The 26,294-nt window shown below is 32.6% G+C and overlaps 7 protein-coding genes and 1 pseudogene across 10 annotated transcripts in view; 3 read left to right on the top strand and 5 right to left on the bottom strand.

The window, feature by feature from the left end:
- The window catches only part of LOC123011892 (carbohydrate sulfotransferase 11), an 11,505-nt gene extending 7,614 nt beyond the window's left edge, over window positions 1–3,891 (top strand). Inside the window, exons 4-5 of the mRNA XM_044409596.1 lie at window positions 3,230–3,558; window positions 3,607–3,891. Coding sequence (XP_044265531.1) covers window positions 3,230–3,558; window positions 3,607–3,745 — 468 coding nt within the window. The 3' untranslated portion in view covers window positions 3,746–3,891. The remainder of the gene's footprint in view (window positions 1–3,229; window positions 3,559–3,606) is intronic.
- Window positions 1–8,185, bottom strand: part of LOC123011893 — a 20,451-nt gene extending 12,266 nt beyond the window's left edge. Inside the window, exons 1-2 of one of the 2 annotated variants that reach the window (XM_044409598.1) lie at window positions 8,098–8,185; window positions 3,893–4,146 (exon numbers count right to left, since the gene is read on the bottom strand). In XM_044409598.1, coding sequence (XP_044265533.1) covers window positions 3,893–4,146 — 254 coding nt within the window. In that variant the 5' untranslated portion in view covers window positions 8,098–8,185. Of the gene's footprint in view, window positions 1–3,892; window positions 4,147–6,583; window positions 6,628–8,097 lie in introns of those variants that run through there. The other variant, XM_044409599.1, reaches the window with a different exon arrangement.
- Window positions 8,186–8,383: 198 nt separating this feature from the next.
- Window positions 8,384–12,679, top strand: LOC123011940 (annotated as a pseudogene).
- Window positions 12,680–12,833: 154 nt separating this feature from the next.
- On the bottom strand, window positions 12,834–13,908 carry LOC123011941. Its single transcript, XM_044409665.1, has 2 exons — window positions 12,937–13,908; window positions 12,834–12,857 (listed from the first exon to the last, which is right to left on the bottom strand). The coding sequence occupies exons 1-2, from the start codon at window positions 13,906–13,908 to the stop codon at window positions 12,834–12,836; spliced, it is 996 nt and encodes a 331-aa protein (XP_044265600.1).
- A 148-nt stretch (window positions 13,909–14,056) lies between these two features.
- Window positions 14,057–15,203, bottom strand: LOC123011942. The gene is made up of 3 exons (XM_044409666.1): window positions 15,149–15,203; window positions 14,157–14,614; window positions 14,057–14,110 (listed from the first exon to the last, which is right to left on the bottom strand). The coding sequence occupies exons 1-3, from the start codon at window positions 15,201–15,203 to the stop codon at window positions 14,057–14,059; spliced, it is 567 nt and encodes a 188-aa protein (XP_044265601.1).
- A 206-nt stretch (window positions 15,204–15,409) lies between these two features.
- On the top strand, window positions 15,410–18,043 carry LOC123010627 (GPI ethanolamine phosphate transferase 2). 2 transcript variants are annotated; one of them, XM_044407665.1, is made up of 3 exons: window positions 15,410–15,544; window positions 15,610–16,185; window positions 16,235–18,043. In XM_044407665.1, exons 2-3 carry the CDS (start codon window positions 15,624–15,626, stop codon window positions 18,010–18,012), a joined length of 2,340 nt encoding a protein of 779 aa, XP_044263600.1. In that variant the 5' UTR covers window positions 15,410–15,544; window positions 15,610–15,623; the 3' UTR covers window positions 18,013–18,043. The 2 variants fall into 2 exon arrangements, with proteins under 2 accessions (XP_044263600.1, XP_044263599.1); XM_044407664.1 differs by having other exon boundaries at window positions 15,417–15,559.
- Window positions 17,883–18,545, bottom strand: LOC123010628 (splicing factor 3B subunit 5). Of its 2 annotated transcripts, XM_044407667.1 has the most exons (3): window positions 18,387–18,545; window positions 18,070–18,339; window positions 17,883–18,008 (listed from the first exon to the last, which is right to left on the bottom strand). In XM_044407667.1, exon 2 carries the CDS (start codon window positions 18,332–18,334, stop codon window positions 18,077–18,079), a length of 258 nt encoding a protein of 85 aa, XP_044263602.1. In that variant the 5' UTR covers window positions 18,335–18,339; window positions 18,387–18,545; the 3' UTR covers window positions 17,883–18,008; window positions 18,070–18,076. The 2 variants fall into 2 exon arrangements, with proteins under 2 accessions (XP_044263602.1, XP_044263601.1); XM_044407666.1 differs by lacking the exon at window positions 17,883–18,008 and having other exon boundaries at window positions 18,040–18,339.
- A 916-nt stretch (window positions 18,546–19,461) lies between these two features.
- LOC123011471 (vitellogenin receptor) lies at window positions 19,462–26,294 on the bottom strand. The gene is made up of 14 exons (XM_044408914.1): window positions 26,225–26,294; window positions 25,989–26,170; window positions 25,564–25,944; window positions 25,249–25,518; window positions 24,900–25,201; window positions 24,667–24,854; window positions 23,839–24,620; window positions 23,644–23,788; window positions 23,242–23,597; window positions 22,531–23,193; window positions 21,117–21,710; window positions 20,012–21,069; window positions 19,783–19,961; window positions 19,462–19,735 (listed from the first exon to the last, which is right to left on the bottom strand). Exons 2-14 carry the CDS (start codon window positions 26,167–26,169, stop codon window positions 19,585–19,587), a joined length of 5,250 nt encoding a protein of 1,749 aa, XP_044264849.1. The 5' UTR covers window position 26,170; window positions 26,225–26,294; the 3' UTR covers window positions 19,462–19,584.

The raw sequence follows: 26,294 nt of genomic DNA on the forward strand, positions 1-26,294 counted from the left end.
TTACATTTGAATTAGAAAGTTATTTTTAATCTTTACAATTTACAAGAAAATTACAATAACTCTTTATTATTTCTTCAATACTTCGACTAAAAAACACAAGGATTAATTTTATTCTCTATGAATTAGTTCTCTATTATTTTTTTGCTTTGAGAAAACCCCTTGAGAATTTCCCACATATCTGTTTAAAGTGGTTTTGGATCGAGCTTTTAAAAATTGACTTCTTCTTGCAAATTCATAATCTTTTGGAGAAGTGTACCTCCAGGCAATACAATAACGTACTGTAACTTCAGACCATCTTGGGTTTTGTAGAGAATAATTATAAATTTGCTCAAGTAAAAACACAGCCCTTGGTTCTAAGTCCTTTGCATCTGGCTCAATTTTCACTACACTACACTATAATTGTCAATTTTTTCCTGCATTTTTTTTCAAGTTCATTTTCGTACAGCTTATTCAACTTTTGAAATCTTGTACTTGCTTCCTGCTTTTTTCTAAATTTTGAATTTTATCAATTTTGAATTTTATCTAGTAAGACAAATTTTTCTTCCGAATAATTTTAAATTAAAATCATAAGTATCACCTACTTTTAAATCGCAAAAATCAAATCGAAATGGACTTGAAATTAAATAATTTTTGTCAAATAAGTCTAGAGATAGGAGACACGGTGCAGGCGTTTCTAACGGCTTACGTTCTGAATTAATGGAAGTGGTAAAGATTATCTGAAAACTAGTAATTCTTTTATAATTCAACAGCAAAAATAGAACAAAATTTGGTAACAATTTTTTGTTTTTATAATAGCTCGTTACTTCAAAGAGTTTTCCACAAATCACCTAATTTGGTGGAATATTGCCGATGGTACCAAATATGCTCTTAATCCATTTGTTCTTTTGATTTCGACTTTTTGGAAATCAATGTAAAGTAACATCCTCTTTTTCTCCTTGTCCACACTTTGAAACACGGCAAGTTTGAATACTTGGCATTTTAAGAATTATAATGTAATGTCTGAAACAATGATACTATTGATACTGCGCTTCTTAAGCTGAAAAAATAGATTGATCAATATTTGATTAAATATGTCAATATTGTCACACTTAATTTCCTGCAAATTTTCAATTTTCACTAATTACAGTTTCCTTTGGAGCGTGACGCGCGCGTCACCTAACGGAATTTACCATTTTGCAAGTTGCTATTGCATAGACCACGGCCTCCTTGATTATTATAAGAGAAAAACTAATCAAGGAGAGCATAGACTTTATTACTGTCAATCAACGCAGACGACAAAAAAACAATAATTTTTAACAAGAACTATCATTATTCCAATTTGACATATAGTTGTCAAATAAATAAAACCGCCAATATGAAAGGACTTAAAAAGCAGAGAATAGTATATTAAAGTACAAGTTGCAGAAGGTATCTATTCAAGCACAAATTTGAAATTCAGAAACGAGCCGCGAAGCAGCGAGTTGAGGAACAAATCAGTTCTTGAAGAACTCTCTGCAACAAGTGCTTTATACTATTTTTTCTATTTTTCCGCTTTATATCATTTTATAAATTAAAAAACGAAAATTTTAATTTTTTCTAGAAAATTTTGGGATAGTTGGCGACACTTATGTGGAATAATTTTACGAATAGGCGGCAGAAAAAATTAAAATAATTCTTATTTTCACATTTGAAAATGAATTGTGAAGAAAGTCCGTCACTAAAATTAAATTAACGCCAACGACTTATTCCAGCACTCAAATGACGTCATTCATAGACTTATTCTAACACCGAAATAGAAAATAGACTATTCTAACACCGAAATAGAAAAAAATTATTCGAAGTCCAAAATCAAGAAAAAAATTAACTTTTCTTTTTACTAAATCAGAATAATGAAGTTTTAATTACAGATTTGCTCGTTTCAGGTGAAGCAAAAAATGTTTTCCCTTTGCAGTTTTGGCGTAAAATCAAAGCTAAAAAAATTTTCCTCTTATAACCCCAATCCGGGGACACATAAGGAAATATATATAAGACTTTTTTTATTTTACTTCGGGGGTTCAATTTACTCAGTGTTAATCACTTCTAAAACTCTAAATTTGCAATTTTTGCAAAAATTTATATTAAAAAATCATTTAATCACATCAATAATGACACAAATTGTTATGTTTGCTACCCTATGTTAATTGTGTTGTTAATTTTAATAATTTTTTGCTACCTGGGGTTTATTGTAGTTAGGATTGTTTGAATTTTTGCATGGTTGCCACCTTAAAATGATCCCTTTCAGCGACTAGTTCGATGCACATTAATTTGAAAACGAGTACATTTAGCATTCAATATTAATTGTAGCAACAATGCCTATCAATATATGAGCATTGTTGATACTATGGTAACCATAGTAATTCCACCACGGATCACTTATCCGTTGATTTATCCAGAGATTGTAAAAGTCGTTATTATAAATACTGAAAATCGAATTATTTTATTGTAAAAATAAAGAATAATGGATTCAGTTTAATACAAATGTGATTAAGTGATATTTATTCTATCTCTTGTGCAATTGTGCACTTTTTATCTACTGAAACAGTAATAATTTTTTTTTTGTTTAACGTTAAATAGCTTTTTAGTTATTGATTATAAACACCTAAAAGAGAATAATTTTAGAAAGAAAATTTAATAATCTTTTAAATGCAAAAACAATAAATAGGGTGTTCCATTTAAATTTTTTAAGTTATTGAACTTTAATAAACGTCTTCATTTTTTATCTTTGCAAATGCAACACACTAAAAAATGTTACAACCTTATAGCTTGTACCTTCTTCTTTGCGACAATAAAAAAATATTTCTAGATGGCTTAGTTTTTGTGTAATAAATTGTTAAAAAGTGCATTTTTTCGTCAAAAAAACGTCTTATTTTTAAAACTAAGCAATATTGATCAATAAAAGTTTAGCTTAAACACATTGTCATAAAAATCTACATCCATAAACGCTAAGAAACGTATGGTGTTCCATTTAGAAAAACACAAGTTTGTATTGTAACTTATTTTTGAGACACGTTGTATAGTTGAAAATAATTTTAGGCAATGGACTAGATTAGTATTTATCAATGTCCTATATAATTTTTTTTTAATTTTACTATTTATAATGGACTTTTTCAACTAGCTGGGACAGCCTATATCACAATTGATCAATAAATATTAAAATTTATAGTTTTAACTTTGTATTATTTTCATATTCAAAGAAAGTGTACCATTTTAGCACCAGAAAGGGTTCAAAGCCGAAAAGTGGCCCACATTTCCTGAATTCGTGCTTTACCTCCTCGACTGTGTCAAGCAAGGCCAGACTCTGGACATGCACTGGACTCCCATAACTGAATTTTGTACACCCTGTATGTTCAATTTCGACATAATCGCGCATACTGAAACGCTTCAAGAAGACCAACAGTACATTATCAAGAAGGCGCGTCTTGAAGGGTTGGTGGAACCCCAGTGGAGAAATGCAGGCCACGGGACTACTGCTCGGCAAATACGAAAGTACTACTCGCAATTATCGCGGTCGCAAATTTTACAATTGTATCACATATACAGGTAGGAAATGTATTGAAATTTGCATAAATAAACTGTCGTCTGTTTTAGATACGACTTTGAATTGTTCAATTACTCGTTGAATGGCTACTTAGAGTTAGGACAACCTGACGACGATCCGTCTACTCTACTCGCGGCCATCACACTCAAAGATTTCCCTCAGAGTAAAGACAAGCCGCGACTCTATTGAGCATTTGCAATACAGTGAGATTGTGATACCTAGACATAGGTTTGCGTTTTTAACTTGTTACCAATTCTTGGCATTAGCACTGTTATATTGTGATAGGTAGGATGTTACTACACCTTAAATATAGATTTGCTTTATTTTGGTACTTACGATTCGCTTTCATTCCTCACTTCCACCCCTAATACGTATTTCCCGTTTATTGTTTTCTTCCAAATATTCACAAATTTTACATAGTTGTTGGAATACGTTTTCGTGATTTCTTCGCGCAAATTTGATGCAATTTCTTCACGGTGTTGTAAAGATGTCTTTAAGTGAGCAGTCACCGATTTAATTTCGTCCAACTTTAAATGAAGGAATTCACTGATTCGATCCGAATAATCGAAATCTAAATCAATATCCATCATCTGAAAAAAGTCGATTTTGTATTAACATTATTTACAGCTGATGATTTCAAAGTTATCTGTCCACTTCATAAAACAAACTTAAAAGTCTCAATAACTGCTTGTCTTGAATATTAAAGTCGCGAACAGATGCGATCGAAAAAATTCAAAGAAACTTTAGGAGACTCTTTTTTTGCCATAATCAGCAACCAAACTACTACACGAGACTTAGATATATAAAACTAATTCCGATGCAATCAAGACGTAAAAGAGGTGACTTAATTAATACATAAAGTCATAAAATCCGTTTCGCTATTAAAAGCACTTTTTACGTTTCGAAACAATCCAAGTTTACGAGGTCATAGTCTTTTACATTAGAAAGAAACAAGTTTCTTACAAAAGTTGGAAATTTTTTTCTTCCGAGCAGAGTGTGTCGTGATTGGAACGATTTTACTGAAGAAGATATAACAACTTCGAGTGTGCTAGCTTCCAAAAACTATTAATAGTTAATAACAATTAATAATAATTCCAAAACAGACTGGTTTACATAATTACAAAAACTCGCTTATAGGAAATTAGTAACAACAACTTTTTGATGTACGAGTACACCAAATGTAATGGAGCTATAAAAAAGCCTATAAAGGTTTCCGTTCAATATTAAATGATGATAATAATAATAACTTTTCTAATTAACGTTACAACTACTTTTTTTTTAATTAGGTTATAGAAAGTAATTAAATTTTATAAAAGCACTGTACCCTTCAAAATTATTGACGCACTACTATAAAGTAATGTTGAAAATTTTTGCACCAATATACAAGTACTACTTCAAAAAATTAAAGGAATAAAAAAAAATCCTAAATTTTTTGGTGATTTTTGAAATGCTGTAACTCATCGAAAAATGGTCGTATCTGGATTAAAAAAAACTATTTTGAAGCTTTAAGTTTCTAGTTTTGAGATTTTTTTGGCAAATATTTTTTCTGTGCTACGGTAATCACGGACGTGGGGATTTGTTTTTAGTTAAGTCAAGGCCCGATAGCATGTTTGTTTACCTTTAATACGCTTTTTTCATAGTCTCTTCACATTAGTTTGTCGCTGAGATATCTGACTTTAAATGAAAAAGGATCCTCTTGTCTATGATCATCGATATCTCAACAACCAATGGCCACACAGAGAATATAAAAGTAGTGTCAAAAACTGGAATAAATGTCTTATAAGATCCTCTTATGACTAATGAAAAATATTTCTTTTTACCTTTAACATTGATTGAAAAAAAGAGAAAAAAGTAAATGTTTGCGTTGTTATAGTAAATCTACCGCGTATTTACTAATATTGATGGGGCAACTAATGTTTTTAGGTGTTTTTACAGCTCAAAGTATCCTCCACAGTCCTGCTAATTTTTAAATCGATCTATCAAACCGTTTTCTGACCGATTGATCAAAGTTTTGCAAAAGAATTAAAGGAATAATTGCACATATTGTTTATGAACATTGACTAATCTTCATCAAGATGAAAAAAACTTTTTTTTCGACTTTTTTTTCCAATTTTGCATTAGTTATTTGCTAAAAACAAAAAAAATAAACAAAAATTGTTTTTTGATTTTTTTTTTTTTGAAAATTTGTAAAAACATTTAAGAAACAATACTGCTTAATTTTTGAAAAAGAAATTCAAAAAAATGTGTTTGAAAAACTTTGAACAATCGGTCTGAGAAAACAATTTGATGGATCGATTTAAAATTTAGCAGGGCTGTGGATGATACTTTAAGCTGTAAAAACACATAAAAACATTAGTCGCCCCATCAATATTAGTGAATACGCGGTAGATTTACTAAAACAACGCAAAAACTTGTTTTTTTCTCTTTCCTTTAAATCAATGTTAAAAGTGAAAAAAATATATTTTCCAAAAAATCATAAGAGAATCTTATAAGAGATTTATTCCAGTTTTTAACACTACCCTTATATTCCTTGTGTGGTCATTGGTTGATGAGACATTGATGATCAAAGACAAGAGGATCCTTTTTCATTTAAAGTCAGATATCTCAGCGACAAATTGACGTAATGAAAATAAGAAGAAAGCATATTAAAGGTAAACAAACATGCTTAAAAATTTAGAATTTTTTTCTCGTGCCATCACTTAGAATTGCGTGGTAACCGTAGCACAGAAAAAATATTTGCTAAAAGATCTCAAAACTAGAAGCCTAAAGCTTCAAAATGGTTTTTTAAAAATCTAGATACGATCATTTTTCGATGAGTTACAGCCTTTCAAAAATCACCAAAAAATAAAAGAAAATTTTTTGTTCCTTTAATTTTTTGGAGTAGTGTAATATTATTAGTAATACTCATAACCTTAAAAATCACAACTGTTATGATTTAAAGAAACCACAATGCAAGTGAAACTTTTTTCGGATCATAAAATACATCAATACACTGATCAAAACACACAAATACCGCGGAGCACTTACACGAATAAGTAAGGATATAAATGCTACACGGTCAGCTGATGCGAGCCATGGGCGCCGCCATATTGGCCTTGGCTCCTCTGCCGATCGCCTTTCACTTTACCCCGACTCTGCGGCCAGCTGTAATGCGACATGCGATAGATGAACGAAAAATTTTGAGGCAATGGAACAAAAGTTTCACTTTAAAAAGTAAGTTTGAACTATTACTGTTGACGAAATTTAACAATTACACCCAGTTAACGTTGCGTTGAAACTCACTAGGAACTAAACAAACAACATAAAGTCTGCTATCTCTAAAACACTAATAGCTTTGAGATAGTTTGATAGTATGCCATGAATATTCTTGGTAACACAAAAATAAACATATTCTGACAGTAAACTTGAACATAATAAACCTCTACATAACTTAAACAGCATTACAATTAGTACACTGTATCTTGTACAATTTTAAATAATAAGTCGATTTCTCGAAACATAAAACAAAAAACAACTGTATCTACTGACTTCCTCTTTAAAATTTGATTGTGACATTTATTTTTATGTAATTACCTTAAAATCTAAATTTTATTCTTACAGATATCTCCAAAATAATCATAATTTCAAGTTAGTAATCCACAAATATTATCTTTTATTAATTAATAAGCAAACAAAATATTTTGTCAGCTAATTAAAAAATAATATACAGGGTGTTTCACAATTTTTCAAAAAAATCAGCATCACAGTAAATTATATCTTAAAGAATTTTTAATAAAAAGTCAACCTCTTACTAAATGTCACGAAATTCCAAAAAAAAACAAGAAGTCTATAGACTTCTTTTTAAAAATTTTATCACGAATTTATTATTTAAAACCTTTTCGAATTTCGTTTTTTAAAGTTCCAAACAGGAAATTTTTGCCCTTAGGAACCAAAATGTACAGTTACGAACACGGAATTTTGGACGATTTGTCATTTGATTGACATAAAAATGTAAAGCTGGCTTTATGTGCAACGAACCTCACTTTCGATTTTTGTAATTTTTATCCCGCTAGAGAAAAAAATGAATAAATTAAAATAATTTATTGAACTAAAAAAAACGTGAAATATAAAAAAAGAAGAAACAAAAAAAACTGAAGAATCTAAATAAACTGTAATTGTAAAGGAAAATAGATGCCAGAAATTAATTTCAACTAAAATGTTTACTTTTAAATGTCAATCATAACAATAATTTAGAGTGGCTTACAATGACATTTTTTTTTAGTTGACATAAATTTGATGTCCAAACTTCCGTGTCCGTAGTTGTATCAAATTCAAAAATCAATAAATCATCCTAAAATGAGAAAAACGCAGGCAATTAAAAAAAAATAAGGTATTTAAGAATAAAACGGATTCAGTTTGAATGCACGGCGAAGTGTGAGAGTTTTTAATAACCTCACTTTTTAAACAACCACTTTGAGGGGACAAAATATAATCAATCAGTGTTACGAAATTTAGTCTGGTAGAGTGGACATATCCAATCATATTCAATTTAAAATACATACCAATTAAGCTAAGCTAATCAGGGAACCCCCTAATTCCAATTACAACAAGTGCAAATGCCATAAACTAAAGCTGCTTTTTATCAAAGATGGCGGCCGTCTGAAAAACTTGTATATTTGGTTGTATAATCAGTATAATTGAAGTTTTTAACTTTCAGTTCAGTATTATTTGTTTATTTATTTGTGACTTGTAATGACTTGTTTATCAATTTAATACACTCAAACATAATAAAGTAATTACTTATCAAATTAAAAGTAATGCACTAAAGAATTGTCAGTCTTGGTCAAAATGACTGTTGTGCTGGTTTCAACACCAACATTTTTAAAATACTTCTACACACTAACCGGAGTTGCACCATTTTCTTTCCCAACATTAAAATCAACCAAACTATCAAAAATCGTGTCTCATATTTGGCCCGTCTTTTTTTGCTTATATTTCATCAGTATTTGCCTTTTTTTCACTACAGTCAACAATAGCAATAAAATTTTTAGCTACATCAACTTTTTAGTCTACCATTGGAACGCTTTATACATGATTGTTTTTGTTGTAATATTCTATAAAAGAAGCATTAAAGTTAGATCTTTGTTAAATGAAACGAATAAAATACAACTTAATGCATATAACTCAGGAACGAATGAAAACTACGTCAGGATTATTCTAATCGTTACACTTGTTTGTTTGTTAATTACGTTCCTCTTGAGAGATGTTCCGTTGACTTACACCATTTATTTTATGTACCCTTGCACTCTTAACACTTTTGATAATCTTTTTATAAATGATGTTTTAAACATTTTCTGCAATAAATTTAAAGCTATCAATCGGAAATTTAAAAATGTTATCAAAAAACTTGGCACAACTCAATTAATTTTCAACATAGAAATAATACAGCAATTATCTCACTATCACTATAATTTAGTTTCTCTAGTACTCGAAATAATAAAACAATTTGAAATCACTTTGATAGTTGAAATAACACAGTTATTTATTGTAATGGTGGACAGTGCTTACACGTTTACTTTTTTAATCTTCAACAAACAAGTTTTGACGTTTCAGTTTGGATGTAACCTATTTTTCACTATTTATGCTATCTGTTGGTTGCACATCTTAATTAAAAAATTTAGTGAAACTCAAGAAGAAGCAAATAAAGCTGGAAGTTACGTCCATTGCATCTGGAATAACTACAGTGTGATGAGAAATGTTGGAAAAAAACTGCTTCATTTGGAATTAATTTCTCTTCGACTATTGAACACTAAGGTCAATTTTACAGCAAGGGGGTGTTTTAATCTAGACTGGACGCTACTTCAAATGGTTTAAATGAGTTTTCAATAAAACAATCCTATAATTCAATTTTTAGATAATTGCAGGTGTTACCACATATTTAGTGATTTTGATACAATTTCCTACATAAAATTTGTTCAGCCATGACTACAGAATTGTATAAGAATGATAACATAAGTTGTAATCGCAGCAATGACCTAAAATACAACTTTCTGCAAAAAAAAATTAAATAATTGTTACCTACCATATGACAACAAGTCCAGTCCAATGTAAAGAAATTTCTTGCAGTAAATTTCAGTTTCGTATTAAGTAATTTAACAGAAACTAACTGCAAATGTCTTATTCTCTTATCAAATTTCCCATCGACGGCAAATTTATTCCAAATATCGTGCACAAGTGTTGCAGTTTGATTAGCTTCACGTTCCACACGACAAAAGGGTTCAATCATTGTAAAAAGCCAATAAAACGCATATATCACAAACACAAAATCGATCAAATAATCAATAAATAACTCATTGAATGTGCCGTTGATACTAATGTAAACCACGTAATAAACCGTTTCTATAATTTTTTCGAACCATAAAATTAAATTTGCTACTATTATCACTTCAAAATGTTTACAAATCTTGTAGGAGACTTTCACTAAATCATAATGAATGTGTGAGAAGTTTTCAATAAGGTTCATATCATTATCAATTTCTATGTCTTGAAGAACCTCAATTCGGTTTCTTTTGGTCGAAGGAAAAATCTGTTTCAAATCTATTGCAGTCACTTGTTTTTCCAGTTGGTAATTGACTGATTCAAACTTAGCAAAAACCGCATTTAATACATCCCTTACAAGAAAATTAACTGAAAAATTTATTACAAGTGGTAGCATGTAAAGATAAATTATGGGATTTTTCGGTGTCTCTATCACAAAAACTGTGGCAATATTTGTCAGTAATAAACCGACCAGGCAATATGTGTGCCAAGTACTTTTAGAAGTCAGCTTTACATCAGTTGGAATTTTATTTATTTCAAACAAAATTTGTCTCAAATTTGTACTTTTAGTGCAACAAATCCAAAAACATGTGAAAATTGAAAACACATTAACACCGTTGGAAAAAATACTGATGTAGAAGAAAATTCCAGATGCAGAAAAAGCATCAGAGGTATTAAAATCAAAACAGAGGTAAAAAAAATACAGGTAAAAGGGCAAACACCACAAACGTGACAGACGCGAATTTGATGACTCGTTGTAAGAAAATTGAACAAATCCTGTTAATTTATAAAAAAATTTCAAGAAATGTGGTGTGTTGGGAAGCAAAGTCATGGTAACGACTAAATTATCATAATCGATCCTCATATCTTTCCATTAACTAAATAGAACAACAAATATAAGGCATTATGTTAATTACGAGTACATTAATCTGTATCTACAAAGTGCTTGAAATTATACAATTTTGTCATTTTTGTACGAAATTTCAACTTACAGCGATTTTTTCTACTTTGATTTGCTCTGATGTTCCAACAAATAATAAGTTTAAAAAAATATTCATCAAACTAAAGCAGATTTGCCTAAAATCTGACACATTTGGCAATAATTTCATTCGTTTAATTAACACAGTTTTAGCATTTTTTTGTATTTTATTATTATCTTAAGTAAAAACTGTGTCTGCAGAGTGTACCTATAATAGAACTGTTTCTTCCTCTATTTTTTGCTCCATGCAATTATACAGGATGTCCCAATGAAAAGGAGCCACTCCGAATATCTCAGAAAATAAAAAGACTTGGCAAAAACGCCAAAATAGGTCAATTTTGTTTCCGAGGAGGACATTTTTTGACGTAATTTTTAATGTACTTCCAGTAACCCCCTAACATACATGCACCCCAACTTTAAAAATTTAATGACACTACCCCACTTGTGACACATGAAAGCTATTTTGACGAGCTTTTTAAGACTTTTTTTAACAAAATTGAATCAGACCTTCCATTCATGAGATACTGGGTGTTCTAAGAAACAAACCACCTTAGAGAAAATTGCAAAAAAAACCAAAACAGATCAATTTCGTTTTTAAAAAGAACATTTTTTGATTCAATTTTAAAAGCATCCCCACTAACCCTTTAACTTCCCCTACCTCAGTTCCGAAATCTCAAATGACAGCGATTCAATTAAAATGTTATTCTTTAAATCTCTTTTCTAAAGTTAAATGAGATTATCTATTCATAAGATATTCGCAAAAAGTGATATTTATAATAATTAGTAATTACTTTTAAGAAAAACTATTAAAATAAATTACAAAAAACTTACTAATATTGTTATAAATAATTATTATTGAAGCTGTGACAAACTTATTTTTGTTTCTTTATTGGGTGATAATAGAAAAGGGATGTATCTAAAAAACAGTAATAGTTCTTAAGTTCCTTTGTACATATTGACTGCTGAAAGATTTTTTTTGCCGATATTTTATGAATGCATAGAAATCATTTCATTTTGAAAAAAAAGCTTTTAAAAAGTATTTTAAAAGTGTTTTCGTTTTATGTGTCACGAGTGTGTTGGTGCTATTTGACATTTTAGAGTTAAGTGGCATAGAGGTTAAAGAGTTAGTGGGGGTGCTTTTAAAATTGAGTCAAAAAATGTTCTTTTTAAAAATAAGGGTTTTGTGCAAATTCCTTCTAAGGTAGTTTGTTTTTATTTGAACACCTGTATCTTATAAACAGATAGTTTGATTCAACTTTGGTAGAGAGTCTTGAAAAGTTTGTTTAAATAGCTTTCATTTGATGTGCTACAAGTGGGGTAATGCTATTTAAATTTTTAAAGTTGGGGTGCGTGGGGGTTAGAGGATCACTGGGGGTGCTTTAAAAATTACATCAAAAAATGTCCCCTTCGAAAACAAAATTGACCTGTTTCAGCGTTTATGCAAAATATTTTCATTTTCTGAGATATTCAGGGTGGTTCGTTTTCATTGAGACACCTGTACATATTTTAATGCGATGTGATTGCAGAAATTTGAGTAAAATTTTGAACGATTAATAATCATCTAAACTCGATCTCTGCAACTTGATTTCTATTGTAGAAATAAAAAATTCAATGATTTTGCACAACAAACAAACTGATACAACGACAAAAAAATTGTTTTTTTTTTTTAAATTCCTATTATAACCAAATTTTCTTTTTGAAGTTATTTTAATTTAGATTAGAATTTCTTCCATTTGGTATTTTTGAGAAATTGGAAAATGTAGACACATAATTTTTGATGATTTCAGGTGCTTTCTGCCGTTGCATTTTATGTTGTTATTCTCGAACAGTTTAATTTTAAGACTTAATAAATAAAAATAATAATAAAAATTCTATCAGTTATTTATTTTCACATTTTATTATTGTTTAAATATAAAACTGGATTAAAATCACTACGTAGACGGTTACTGCTGAAATTACCTAAAACAAACTAAGTATTATTTTATAAAGGAAATGTTTTTTTTACCGTATGGCAGAAGCTCCGGTCTATATTGAACAATCCACTTGCCGTAAATTGCAATTTTGTGTTAAGAAATCGAACGGAAATTAATTGTAGATGTCGCACTTTTTCGACAAAGTTCCTCTTAACATATTTGTTCCAAACGTCGTGTACAAAAATCGGTGTTTTGTTGGCTTCAGTTTGTACTCGAGTAAAATTCTCGATTGATGTAAAAAGCCAATAGAATTCAAAAATTGCATGAATAGCATCAAGAACATGAGTAAGCAAATGATGACTAGAATCGTCGTTTACTACAGTAAATATAGAAAAATATGTGCTTTCTATAATTTTTTCAAACCACAACGTTAAAGTAATCACAAGTCCAATTTCGAAATTTTTACATATGTCGAGTGACAAGTGGACCAATTGGTAATGATATTGAGAGAGTTCTTCAATGTATCTGAGATTCCAATCAATTTCTTCATTTTCCAAAAACTTAATTTTTTTGGTTTTAGTCAAGGGAAACGATTTTTGTAAATCAGCTAAATCGGATTGCCGTTCAAATTCCTTATTCAGAAATTTAAATTTATCCACAAGCAGGTTTAATACATCTCTTTTAAACAAATTGTCAAAACAATTAATTGTGATAGGAAGAATGTAGAAAAAAACTACAATCGGAACCGATTCTTTTAAATACGGAATAAATGCAAAATGTGCTAAATAAAGTCCAGTAAGTAACAATTGATGCCAATCAAACTTTTTTATCGATTTTTCCCTAAAATCAATTGCATTGATTTCTAATAAAAGACATTTTAATTCATTTGCTTTAAAACCAAAAGTTGTGATTAAAATCGAAATGCAGAAAATATTGGCTAAATAAGAAACACTAGATAAATATACAAATAAGCTCAAATCACTATGATCATAAGGCTCGCAACACACACACAAATAAATAAAATAACTGCAAAAAGGGACACACCAAAAATGGTTACAAATTTTTGAAAATAACGTTTCTTGTGTTTTGTCTGAAAATTGAACCAATCCAATAATTTTGTAAATGAATTTCAAGTGTGTTGGAGTGTTGGGGAGCAAACACATTTTACTTAACAATTAGTTGTATTTAATCCATTAAAGACAATTAATTGACTTAGCATTAAGTGAATTGAAAACAATATTTATGGAATGTTTTCCAATAACTCATTTAATAACCAGATCGATTTTTCCAGTTATAATTGTCATTTAAAAATTATATTTGAAATTGAATTAAAATAACAACGTATGTTGTAATAGATGCAATCATCTGAAACTCTGAAATAATTTATCTCCTTCGAAAACTTATCTCTTACCATTTGACAAAAACTCCAATCCAGAGAAACCACATCACAAGCTGTAAAATTTAATTTTGTGGCATAAAACTGCACTGCTGTTAATTGTAAATATCGTATTTTTGTATCAATAGCTCTTTTGAGTGCATATTTATTCCAAATTTCATGAATATAACTCGCACTTTTATTCGCTGCATTTTTGATTCGGACGTAAATCCTTATCACGACGAACAGCCAGTACAAATTTAAAATCAAAAACATGATGTTGATCCCATAATGGACAATGGGCCGGTCTGTCCCATTCACTGTCACAAAAAGGAGGTAATAAACGGTTTCTATCATATTTTTAAACCACATTAAAGCGCCAACTAAAGTTGTAAGTTCAAAATTTTTGGCGATATCTTGAGAAAGTTGAACCAATTCGTAATGATGTGAGGAAAGTTGGTGTACAATATTGATGACTGAAATATCGTTGTCTTCTAAAAATTTTATTCGTTTTGATTTATTTCGAATTGAAGTAAGTGTTGAATCGATAGATTTGACCTCACGACGTAACTGGGAATTGATTGTTTTGAATTTATCCAAAATTGGGTTTAGAACGTCGTTTAAAAAAAGACAATCAAAAATCTGGATAATTAGGGCATAGTAATAAATATAAAAAGCAACTTGTGGTGGGCTAACTAAAAATGGTATAAAAGTAAGGTTTGATAAGAGGAGTCCGATAAGAGTAAATCGAATCCAATTTTCTTGTGTGTAAAAAACTGAATATAAATTCATAGTGTTAATTAGATGTAATTGGAATTTAAGTTTGTCCTTTCTTTTCCAAAATGAAAAGAAAAAAATTAGTACATAAAGAACATTTCCGTAGTTTGTGATTAATGCAACATATAGTAAAACACTATTTTTAGAGAATTTGGTAATGATGTTGTAGTTTATAAAAAGATAGATGAAAAAAAAGTAGTAAGGTAAATATGCAAGGTTTAAGCATCCAGAATTTGAAATTTGGTCAATACCCAACAAAATATAGATCCATTTCAAATAAATGGGAGTTGTTACAAGAGAACACATTTCATGAATTAAAAGCGACTGAGTTTTGAACACTTGGTTTATTATTTATTGATCGTTTATTGATTACAGTAACAATTACAATTTATTTTGACAATAAAGTTATAACTTATAACATTAAAATTTTCAATTTATTACGTAAATGATTATAATAAAAGTATGCAACCAGTAAAACACTAGTCCCAACAAGTAGGGAATTTGCAGTTTATGGAATATTTAAAAGATTAAAATCTATAATACGAATGTTTCCAAATTTAAATTTATCAATAAAAATTACTTTCTTTTATCAAAGTGATACTGGGAATCACCACTATACCTTCTAAAATGTCGGAGGAGTATAATATGTACAAAATATAGAAGTAACTATAAATTCTCAATTGTTTATCCTAACCTCATTTTTAACTTTTAGATTGATGAATCGTGATGTTCCTCAATTACGTGATTGCCACCCTTTCTATCTGTCTCTATTTGCATGGATTTTTCCCAATACCGGCTCGACCCATTGAAAAATCTCCCCCCAGCAACCGAACTCAATCTCCAAATTCCAGGAAACTGGTCTTCGTAGTAATCGATGCCCTACGTGTCGACTTTATTTCCGACACAAAAACACCATTCTTATCAAAATCGTTTAAAAATAATGGTTGTTTCATTCATCTCAAAGTTGAAACTCCAACCGTTACATTACCACGAATTAAAGCCTTGACGACAGGAAATGTACCCCAATTTGTCGATATTATACTGAATTTGGCCAATCCGACAAAGGTTGAAGATAGTTTCATTCATCGGGCTCACGCTGCAGGCAAGAAGATTGTCTTTTATGGTGATGATATTTGGGTTAAGCTTTTTCCCGATGAGTTTGTCAGGAGTGAAGGGACTTCGTCATTTTTTGTTAATGATTTCACGGAGGTGGACGATAATGTCACACGAAATATTAGATGGGAAGTCGAGAGGAACGATTGGGATATTATGATTTTGCACTATTTAGGTAGAATTTTACTTTTTCCAAAGAATGTGTTTTTAAGCCATTTTTGAAGGTTTGGACCACATAGGTCACGTTTACGGCCCCAAATCTCCGCTCATTTTAACCAAACTCAAAGAAATGGATTCTATATTGAGGGAAATCTACAGGACTAACGCGATTTTAATGGTAACAGGTGACCACGGGATGAGAGACAGTGGGGGGCACGGGGGCTCCACCCATCCTGAAACCAATGTCCCCTTAATCGTTTTAGGGCTACCTTGCAATAATGACTCTTTTGCCCAAATTGATATTCCCGCCAATTTGGCTATACTGCAAAATTTCGATGTTCCAACCACTAGTATTGGCCAACTTCACCAAAGTTTGTTATCTCATTTGCCACAATCAGAATTTTTACAAGCATTGAGATACAACACTTTTTTGTTGACAAATAAGCTGGATTTATGCGGAGAAACGATTCACACTGCTGACCATTTTTTCGATTTATTTCTACTTAATCACAACAAAGAATTGGCCGAAAATGCGGCCCAATTGTACAAGAATTGTGCACAAAAAATTAGTGAATCGTTGCAAAAGACCTCAGTTCGACAAAACATTACATCTTTGATTATAGCGACTGTTACAATAATTGTAATTTTATTGAAAATCTTTCAAAAACTTGTTGGGGTTTCCCCGAAAACTGATAGATTCCAACAAATGGTGATGTTGGCAGTGCTGTTTTTACAGTTTGCCCAGTTTCACGTTACTATGGATATTGTGCTTACCTTGACAGTATTATTTTTACTTGTTAAAAATTTAGTGTGTTTTGAAACAAAACATTTGAAGCATGTTGACAGATCGTTCTTGACATTGATGTCAACTGTGCATCCGTTGTCATTCTTATCGTCGAGTTTCTTGGAAGAGGAGCACCAATTTTGGTATTTTTTCACAAACACTTTTTTTTTGTTTAATATTATGACGGATTTGAAAAAAATTAAATATTGGATTTTGCTTTTTGTTGCAATCAGATTCATACGCACAATTAATCAAGTTGGCGATAAATGGGCCGCGTTGCCAGATTTAGCCGACTGGTTGCTACAAAACGAAAATTATTTATTTTTGCAAGTAATTTTTATTGCAGGGTTAATTTCCTCATATTTTTGTAACAGTATATTTGCAAAATCGAAATTTAGTAAATTTATCGATGCATTAGTGTTGATTTTAATTTATATATTTCGATCTGTTTTCGAAAATATAATTCTGGGTCAAGTTTTGTGGTTTCTTCTTTTTATAAAATTTATACTGTGTGTTTCAACGAAGGAAAGTTTTGCATCAGTTTGGTTATTACTTATTAATCTGTTACTCAAGCCCTATAATGTGATACTTATTCCAGTTTGTGTATTAGCTAGTCGACTTTTCCACAAAGCTTTAAAAACCGAAAATGTAATTATGGCCCATAGGTGGTTGGGTAATTTGTTATTTTATGCCCAAGGGCACGATAATAGTTTAGCAAGTGTTGATATTTCGAGCGGTTATATCGGATTACGCGAATATAACCCTCTGTTAGTTTTCCCTCAAGTATTGTGCCACACGTACGCCTTTCCGGTATTAAGCGATTTGCTACTTTTCACAAACAGAAAAGTAAACATTTTCAAAGGTCTCCCCATTTTTGTGTTATTTAGATTATACATTATTGTACTAGTTTTTATAATAACTTTCATACACAGACACCATTTGTTTATTTGGTCAGTTTTCGCCCCAAAATTGTTTGTTGAAGCAAGTCATTTTGGGTTTTTATTTATTGAAGTTTGTTGTTATTATTTCATTGATTTAATAAAAAGACTGTGTTACTAAAAGTACATTTTTTAAATAAAACAACGGTTATATCAAAGAGTTTTATTAATTACATACATGATAATTAATCTTCAGGTTTATCGGGAGGTGGCCCACAAGGCTGAAGCATTTTTTCCATTAAATTAAACCTAACGCGAGCTTTGGCCTCATTTTCACAAATTGCAAAGTAATTTAATAAGTCGTGGTGCCCCAAATAACTGGCATAGCTGTCCCTGTGTTGGTTCAACAACCACTCATATTTTGTTATTTCGGAATGCCCTGTCCCGATATATTTCGACTGGAGATGCTCTAGCTGACTGTGGATGTTGTAGCGGTCGCCCATTTTATCTACAAATTAAAATAAATTACAATATAAACGCAAAAATAACAAATACTTTTGAAGCTACTGTAAGCAACTTTGTACACATAACCTCAATATGTCAACAGAGCAGTGTCGCCAACAGTGCGTCAATGAAATTCTCAATGCGATAAAAAATCTTTCTATCAAGTAGGCGTCCTAGTTGAGGACGTATGTTGTTTGGCAGTTTGTATGTCAGCTAGATGTCAAAAAATTATTTTATAAAAATTAAAATATTGATCTAAACAAATTGAATTAAAGTATGAAACGTCTTAAAACACCCTAAAATGAGATGTAGTTGGTATTTATACAAATCGTTCATCACGATTTGCTGTTGCAGTTTACATAAAAATTATTTTGACATTTCTTATTTACCATTGTGACATTTTATCTTCGCTACACACACGTTTTAAACTTCTAGGCTTGCTGGATAGACAAACATTTTGATCGCATTGTATGAAAGTAATAAATGTAAAAAACAATAAACATAAACAGTTAATAATTCTAAATAAACTTTAAATATAAAAATAAAAAAAAAACAAAAAAAACAGTAGTTGGTATTAATGTTACTATTTATATCGAGCGATCAAGATAATTTGTAATCGAGCCATCTTTGAATTCGAAAACGTATGTCTGTGAAATGTCAAATAAAATGATAAGTAGAAAGGTAAAATGGTATGATCAAAAAAAATGTGATTTTAATAACTAAATTTATGATTTACCTTCAAAGAAGACAGTTAACTGTTCTATTATTATACCTCAACGACTAATTATAGCCCATTTTGAAGTTTTATCTTTCGACTTGTCATTTTATTTGACGTTTACGTGCACTTAGTTGAAAAACAGACGTTTTCGAAAAATTCTCTAAAAATTCTCATAGTGATTTCGATCCACACGACCGAAACTAGAAAACACTATACAGAATGTCCCATGTAAAACTTTCGCGTTTAAATTGTTTCTGTTATTTATTTTTAGAACCAATGGTGTCAATGGTGGTACCTTCGAACATTTTTTGTTGTATTGAACTGGTTAGTTAGTTCAATAAATTCACTTCCGAAATTACGTTGTTAACTTTTTGAATTTGATTTTTTTAATGCAATAAAACTTGAGCAAAACATTCATAAAATTTTATTTTCTGCTATAAATATAAATTGATATGATAATTAAAACGACTGCGATTAACAACGAAACAACAAATTAGTATAAAACAACATTAAAACAATCACTATAAAATGTTAAACGTTAACTTGAAGATTAGTGTGTTTATTATTTTCAACGCCGTAAAATTCAACCGGATTTTCATATTCGTGTTGTCCGGGTTGAAGTATCGACTTATTTTCGGGTTCGTCAATATGCAAACCATAACCCGGATTATGAAACTTCATACTAGAAAATAAATTAGCAAAGAAAGACCACAATAAAACACTACAAACCTAATCACATTAAAAGTTCCATTATTGCGCCTTTTTATCAAATAATAAAGAACAGCACCGAATGTGATCAAGCAGATGGAAATCATCACACCGGCAATCACCGGCCCCAAATTTGAACCTGCGTAATTATCCACGTAATGGAGTGTTTTTACTCTCCTCCCATCATCACTTGCTTCTCTCTAGAAAACAAATTAAAACACCAAACAATGAAATTTATCAAGAAAATTACCAGCAAAGTGTCGCATTCCTCCTCCGGCTTCACAAACTTGCCATTTTCGCATAAACACCGATAGTGGAGCTTTGCAGGAACACAAAGCTGGCTACACGTGTGGTTTTGGCACGGATTATTCCCAAATTCTGGCTGCCGTGATTCTTGGACGATGGCAAATAAGTCACTTTTGAGACTAAAGGAGTCACAAATGATCGGTGAATATAAGCGACACTTTTGTATGAAATTCCCAGTTTGGAAGTATAAGTAATTCTCAAAGAAAGTCAAACCTTGTGGTCGAGTCAAGTTTGAGACCAAAATAGTTCTATCACTGCCGTCGTATTTAATTTTGCTCAGTTGGTGTTGGTTGATGAAATAGAGTTCTTTCTTGTACAAATCGTAGGAAATTCCGGTGATGTAGCCGGGGGAGGTTTTGACCAGTTCTTGAGTTTCAGTTCCATCGAGGTTTGTCTTGTAGATGATGTAACTTGGGGAGTTGAAAATCCACCAACTGACAAGGGAGTAGAAAAGGAAGTTGTTTGTAGAGTCCACAACTAGGGCCGAGACTTGTCGATGAGTGTCAATAGGGATGAGGTTGGCACACGTCTTATCCTCAAAATTGCAAAGTCCGATTGATTTAGTTACTGGAGCATTATTAACGTAGTATAAGTTGTTTGTCTTCCAATCAAGAGAGATTTTGGTTGGTTGTCCCACATTTTCCAAGTATTCTCGTTTCGTATCACCTTGATTTATCTTAAGGATAGCATCCGAATTCTCAACTGTAAAATAAATATCTCCAGATTTGATCCCAACTTCCAGGCTTGTAATCTTGGGAGTTTCATCCGAGTAAATCAACTTGAGAGAATTTTCCACTTGTGACATTTCCCGAATTTGATTATTTGAGGAAAAAACGAGAGACATTGCGGTGCCTTCGGCTTTACAACTTGTCCTATCTGACCTAAGAGCGAACCCTTTATAACAATCACACGAGTATGATCCTTGCGAATTGTGACAAATTTGGCTACAAACCGGCGGATGTCCTTCACACTCGTTGATATCTTCACATGTTTGGCCATCTCCTGTAATATAATTATAGTTTTACGGGTTGAAAATTTTATGTTAGTACCTTGCAACTGGTAGCCTTCTTGACATTTACACGTGGCTCCTGTTGGTGTTTTGACACAAATTTGTGTGCAAGGGTTATTTAGAGAGCTACACGAAGTGTTACAAACCCCTCCTTCATCCGAACCGTCGTAACAATTGGGTTCTCCGTTACAAACCAATGAAAAATCGATACAATTCCCATTCTTGCACTGAAAGGTATCAACGCAAGACAAATTCATGTCTTGTTCTGGGATTGTGTGGTTACACAACGAGGAATCTTCATCTGAGCCGTCGCCGCAGTCATCCGAATGGTCGCAAATCCATTCCCTCGGGATACACTTTGTGTTATTACAGGAGAATTCATCGACGTGACAGTTGGAACAGCTTTGCTCGTCTTCGTGGTGTGGACATTCGGAGGTTCCATTACATCGGGCTGAATCTGGGAGACAAATATGGCTGTGCAAAGAGCAGGGAAATTCGCCCAAATCGCAGGAATTCTCCATAACGCAGGAAAGTTCGTCTGAGTTGTCACCACAATCATTCTCATTGTCGCAAACGAAGCTTTTGTCGATACATTTCCCGTTATTACAAGTGAAAGTTGAGGTGTCGCAAGAAGCTGAAAAGTAAAGTAAAACAAGGGGATATTAACCCTTAAACTGCTCTAAACGTATATCTACGTATATCTACTACGAAATTACTTTTAAAATGTTTTAAAAACATATAATGACTTATTTTGAAATCATATTAGTTTCATAATATAAAAAGACCATAAATGCATTGCTAATTCAAAATTTTTTTCTTTGGTGTTATTAACTGCTCTAAATGTATTTATACGCGGTAACTGTTTAATGCGTTCTTAGAAACCCATGGGACGGATTCCTTTTTTTCATAAAAAATGTTCAAAAGTTGTGTTCTGCGATATTAGCACGGAAAAATGAGTGATGACTTTTTACAAGCGAAATTATTTTATTACTTATACAATTTTTTAAGTTTGCTTTTTATTGTTACAGAACAAATGTCTTTTTGTATCAACAATACAAAACAAATTTTTACTGATCAAGAGCGCAAGTAAATTTTTGCTAAAAACGGTGACAAAGTATTATTCTGTTCAAGAAATTGATAATTTTGACTATTACGTTTTGTGACAACAGTTAGGAGTATTTAAAAAACTTATGGGGAGCAATAAGGTTTCTTTACTCTTAAAATATTGCACCGAATAAAACAAATTATCTTTTCTCTAAATTTTACAAATACAGACCTGAAAATTTTTCTAAGAATTTGTGAATTTAGCAGTAAACTGCTCAAAACGTATTTATACGCAATAAGATTTAACCGCTCTAAACCTACATATACGCACCACCCAAAAAATGTGCGCACACAGCGCAAGGATTATAAAATTAATTTAGCAGTTTAAGGGTTAAAAGAAATAAACGTACCACAGCCAGAATGTTCGTCGGAAAAGTCTGGACAATCGTAGTCGTGATCGCATTCCCAGTTTTTCGGAATGCAAGCTCCTGATTGACACCTGAATTCGTAATCTTTGCACACTGTTGAAACACAATTAGTTTCGTCTTCCTCCTCTAGACAGTCTTTGACACCATCACAGACGAGTCGGTCGTTGATACATTGCCCACTTTTGCACATGAAATGTTTAGGAGGGCATTTTTTCGCCTCAACGCTACAGTTGTGTTCATCTGACTTGTCTCTGCAGTCAAATTTATAATCGCATTTGAATCTTTCATCAATGCACTCTCCATCGTTGCATTGGAAATTGTTGTGAGGACAATGATTTGGTTTTTTACAATCAGCTTCGTCTTCCCCATTCGGGCAATTTCTTTCACCATCACACATGAATTTCTTGAGGACACAAGTATTGGAACCACTACAGAAAAATTCCTCAGAAGTGCAATCAATGCGTTTGATGCAAGTTTTATTGTCGGAGTCAAGGATCATATCAACTGGGCAAGCACAAACTATTGTCTTGTGACACTGAAGACATAAATGTGAACAACCACCATTCTTTCGTTGACACGGACTTAGGCCAATTTTGTGAGGAGTGACCGACACTAAGTACATTCGATCAATATCGTGGGGCAAATCTGAAAGAAAATTTGTTTAAATTATAATTTTCTTCATACTTTTTATACCTAAAGTGATTTTCTTGTTGTAATCATGATCCCCAGTGTTGTATTTATCGGCCCAATACAACTCTTTCGAATTTCGGTTAACCCAGAAAACTTCAGATTTAAGCGTTGTTATTCCAATTGGGTTGGTTTGAAGTGACCGGAAACCGTGTCTGTCATCACCTTCAACACTGGTACTTTCGATATTTCGAGTACCAGAATCAGCGATGAGGATTCGGTGAATGTCACTATCGTAGAAAAGAGAGATGGGACCAAGAAGTCCATGTTCTATTGGATGGGTTCTGCTGGTACCATCCATGAGAAACCTATCCACGTGACCGTCACGTTGACCAAATCTCCGAAAAGCTACAAACATGACCCTAGAAAAAAATAAATAAACTCGTGAAAAAATATTTTTAAAGTTACCCTTCTTCCGGTACTAAAGCAATCGATTCAGGAGTTTCTCCATGCGTATCGTGTAGAAGAATTTTTCGCGAGTTGGTGTTAAAATTGTAAACTTCGATTGTATCACGTAGAGAGTCACACCAATATAAGTTGTTTCCCAAATGATCTTCAAAAAATAATTATTTAATAGTTAATAATTAGTACTTGTGTACTCACCATAATCCATAGCTGTGACTTGACCTAAACTCTCAATATCGATTGGTTTTACCATTTCTGTATGCAAGTTAACACTTATAATTTTTCTTGTTTCCAAATCACTAACATAGATGACATTTTCCACACTGTTATAAGTCAAGGCTCCCATTTTCTTGACCATCATGGGCATAGCTTGGACGTCATGTCGGCCCAAAACCTGATGTTCAACTTCCATAAGAAGGTTCCCGGCTCCAAGTACCAATTTCTGTTTCTTCTCCAAATCTCTACAAGTGTGTCCATTTGAACTCAATTCCTTGTTCTGAGGACAGGCACAAGTGAAGCTCTGGGGGCCACTTAGCAGACAAATATCGCTGCAAGGATTATGAGCACATGGATTCAGATGGGGTGCTTTATGGTTGTTGGGGTGGTAGATGGTAATTCCGTAAATGTACTCTTTCTGTTCCTTGATTAAGGTGTGGTGGTTTTTACCGGTGAATTTATCGCATGATTGGATGGAATGGGTGGACCAGTCTGACCAATATAGACGGTTTTCGAAAACTGCGATAGCGTATGGGTGTTTGACAATTTCATCGAGGACAATTCGACGGTCGGTACCATCAAGACGAATGCTTTCAAGGGTCATGAGTTTGGCGTCGGTCCAGTAGAGACGCGAGTTTGGGTAGTCGATGGTCAGACCATTGGGCCAATGGATGTCACTTGAGATGAAAGAAGCACCATTGGTACCATCCATGAGGGCGCGCACAATTTGCGGCTGGTGGCCCCAATCCGTCCAGTACATTTCTCTACGATTTATTTTGGTGACGGTTCCAAATTCAAAAACTGACTTACCCTTCCAGTGGATTAAGAACAATAGCTCGGGGTTTTTGAACATTTTTGGTTACTAGCACGGTACAGAACGAACCATCGTTGTTACAAACGCCAATATGTTGGCGTTCCGCATCGGTGAAGTAGATATTTTTGGTGATGTAGTCCACATGGAGGTCTTCAGGGGCACCTAAACCGGCAGTTACCAACAACTAAAAAATATTTAGTACTAGTACTATTATCACAGATTTTACTACCTCTTTCTGCTCTCCGTTTTTCAACGACCTGACTATACTTTCATGTTCTGATAAAATATCAGTCCAGTATACATACTGTCCATCAAAATCAACTCCAACCACTTGATTTAAATTTTTAGCCACTGGAAAATACAACTCAGAGCGCAACAAATATGCCCGAATTTGGTCTTTCGAACTGAAAAACATCGTAGCTTCACCAAAATGAGCCTTGCAACTTTTCTTATCCTCTTGGAGGCTGTAATTTTCCTCGCAGTAACATTCAAACGACCCTGGCGTGTTTTTACATTTCTGGTCACATATACCTATAAAAAAATATAGTAAAAACAATATAAAAATGGAAAAGACAAACCGTAAGTTTCGCACTCGTTGATGTCTTGACAGTGTCTTTCATCAATATTGCGGTAACCTTTGGGGCACAAGCATTTGGGTCCTGTTGGTAGCTGGACGCAATTGTGTAAGCAATCTTCGCAGGTTTTATTACAAGAAAACCCTTCATCGGATTTATCAGGACAATGGTTCACCTCGTCACAGACTTGACTCAACTTGATGCAAGTTTTACCATCGGAACAGAGAAATCGCTGATTTTCCAATGTACATTCTTTGGGTTCGACATGACTTTCTAAAAAAAGAATAAAGTAATTGATTTCTCAGAAAAATATTTTACCGCAGTCTTCTTCATCGCTGTTATCTCTGCAATCATCCTGCCCATCACATCTCCATTCTTTAAAAATGCAATGTCCGTTTTTGCATTTAAACCCATCATCGCATTCCATGGTGTGACTACAACCCAGCGCCTCGTCTGACCCATCCAAACAATCAGCCTCCCCATTGCACACCCATTCCAATGGTATACACAACTTATCCGTGCACTGCCATTGGTCTTTCCCACACGTGGAGTTCTTTTCAAGCTTCTTCTTAAACTCTTCACAATTTTCCTCATCGGAAAAATCATCGCAGTCGTTTTCAAGGTCGCACACAAATGCAGAACTGATACATCTCGTGTTTTTGCAGCGGAAAAAATCCGGTTCGGCGCAATGAAACATATCTGAGAAAGGTTAATTTTTGAGGAAAAAAAGTGGAAATAGTTACCACAATCGTGCTCATCGGAACCATCGCTGCAATCGGGAGTACCATCGCATTGTTTTTTCAAAGGGACGCATTGGAGATTTTGGCAAAAAAAATCGGTATCGGTGCAATTTGAGGTTTTGGAAGAGAGGAGAAATCCGCTGACAGAAGCTAGGGCTCCTGCGAGGACCAGGAGGTTGTACATGCTACGAATTTAGGGTTTCGGACGCTTTATTTTTGATAATTTTGAATTAACTTACCTAAATTGTGCGATTGAAACGTGCCCAGTGATTGTTGAGATGGAAAAGAGTCAGGGAAGGCTTATCGTAA

Source organism: Tribolium madens, unplaced genomic scaffold (genome assembly GCF_015345945.1).
Source record: "Tribolium madens isolate multiple individuals breed KSU strain unplaced genomic scaffold, Tmad_KSU_1.1 Scaffold_91;HRSCAF=231;Tcas5.2_LG7, whole genome shotgun sequence".
Lineage (NCBI taxonomy): Eukaryota > Metazoa > Arthropoda > Insecta > Coleoptera > Tenebrionidae > Tribolium > Tribolium madens.